Source organism: Ceratina calcarata, unplaced genomic scaffold (genome assembly GCF_001652005.2).
Source record: "Ceratina calcarata isolate Rehan_Ccalc_2016 unplaced genomic scaffold, ASM165200v1 scaffold42.2, whole genome shotgun sequence".
Taxonomy (NCBI): Eukaryota; Metazoa; Arthropoda; class Insecta; order Hymenoptera; family Apidae; genus Ceratina; species Ceratina calcarata.
The window spans coordinates 3,685-4,613 of NW_017165618.1; the positions used below are offsets into that span (position 1 = coordinate 3,685).

The window sequence follows — 929 nt, forward strand, 5'->3', positions numbered from 1 at the left end:
TTGGCAGAGATCTTACAGCTCATACAACCTTAAATCTAATCAATGCTTTTTTTTTTAAATCGAATAGATCTGTTCTGTTGATTGTTTTACTCAGAGAGAGAGAGAGAGAGAGAGTTTGTACGAGGAAATTTACGATGTAAATCCAATCGTATACACGGTGCAGTCGTCGACCAAGGGGCCTTACTTTGCCGGCGCACCTGGAGGATGTTGGCCGAGGAGTTCTTGTCGTCTGGTCCGACCCACTGTTCCAGCAACACACCCTCGTTGTACTCCCCGCGTAACCGTCCGAGCAGAACCTCGACGGAGTAGGAGAGTGGCTTCCACGACGGTCCGACTACCACCGGCCACCCCCCAAGGGAGTCCAAAGTTAATTTCAGTGGACCGTCACCGATCTCCCTTATACGAGCTGCCGAAAAGCTATCAATCTTATTCCAACGTTCAATTATTTAAATAATTAAATCCTGTCATTTTCTAATGTAATTAATTACAAATGTTGTTATCAGAGGATTAGAGATTTAACTATTTTATGGTTGATAGACAATTGTTCGTATTGGAAGAAATTTGCGATGATAAACGATGTGCATAATTTGATAAAATGAATTTCTATCGAAATCACGTTTTTATAAGGTTTTTAGGATGGAGTCTAGAGTGAAATCCGCGGTTTGAATTGTACCCACGGATGTCCATGCACGATTTGTAGAACATCTTCGCCTTGAGAGTAGCGTTGTTGTCCTCGCAGTTCGGTGGTTCCTCTAAAATTCGTTTCAGTATCACTTGCAGTTGATTAGCGAGCACTTCGAACGTGCTGATCGAGCTCCGATCTTCTGGTATCACGTGCCGTTGATTCCAAGTGCCGCACGCGTATTGAAAGAAATTCGCGCACGGCTCTGCTGTCCGGTCCATCGCTGACAACAAGCTTGCAGCTATTC

General features: G+C 44.2%; 1 protein-coding gene across 1 annotated transcript in view; it reads right to left on the reverse strand.

The window, feature by feature from the left end:
- Nucleotides 1-929, reverse strand: part of LOC108626577 (neprilysin-1-like) — a gene marked incomplete at its 3' end in the record, with an annotated part of 10,494 nt that overhangs the window by 3,679 nt on the left and 5,886 nt on the right. Inside the window, exons 4-5 of the mRNA XM_026814940.1 lie at nucleotides 678-923; nucleotides 198-406 (exon numbers count right to left, since the gene is read on the reverse strand). Coding sequence (XP_026670741.1) covers nucleotides 198-406; nucleotides 678-923 — 455 coding nt within the window. The remainder of the gene's footprint in view (nucleotides 1-197; nucleotides 407-677; nucleotides 924-929) is intronic.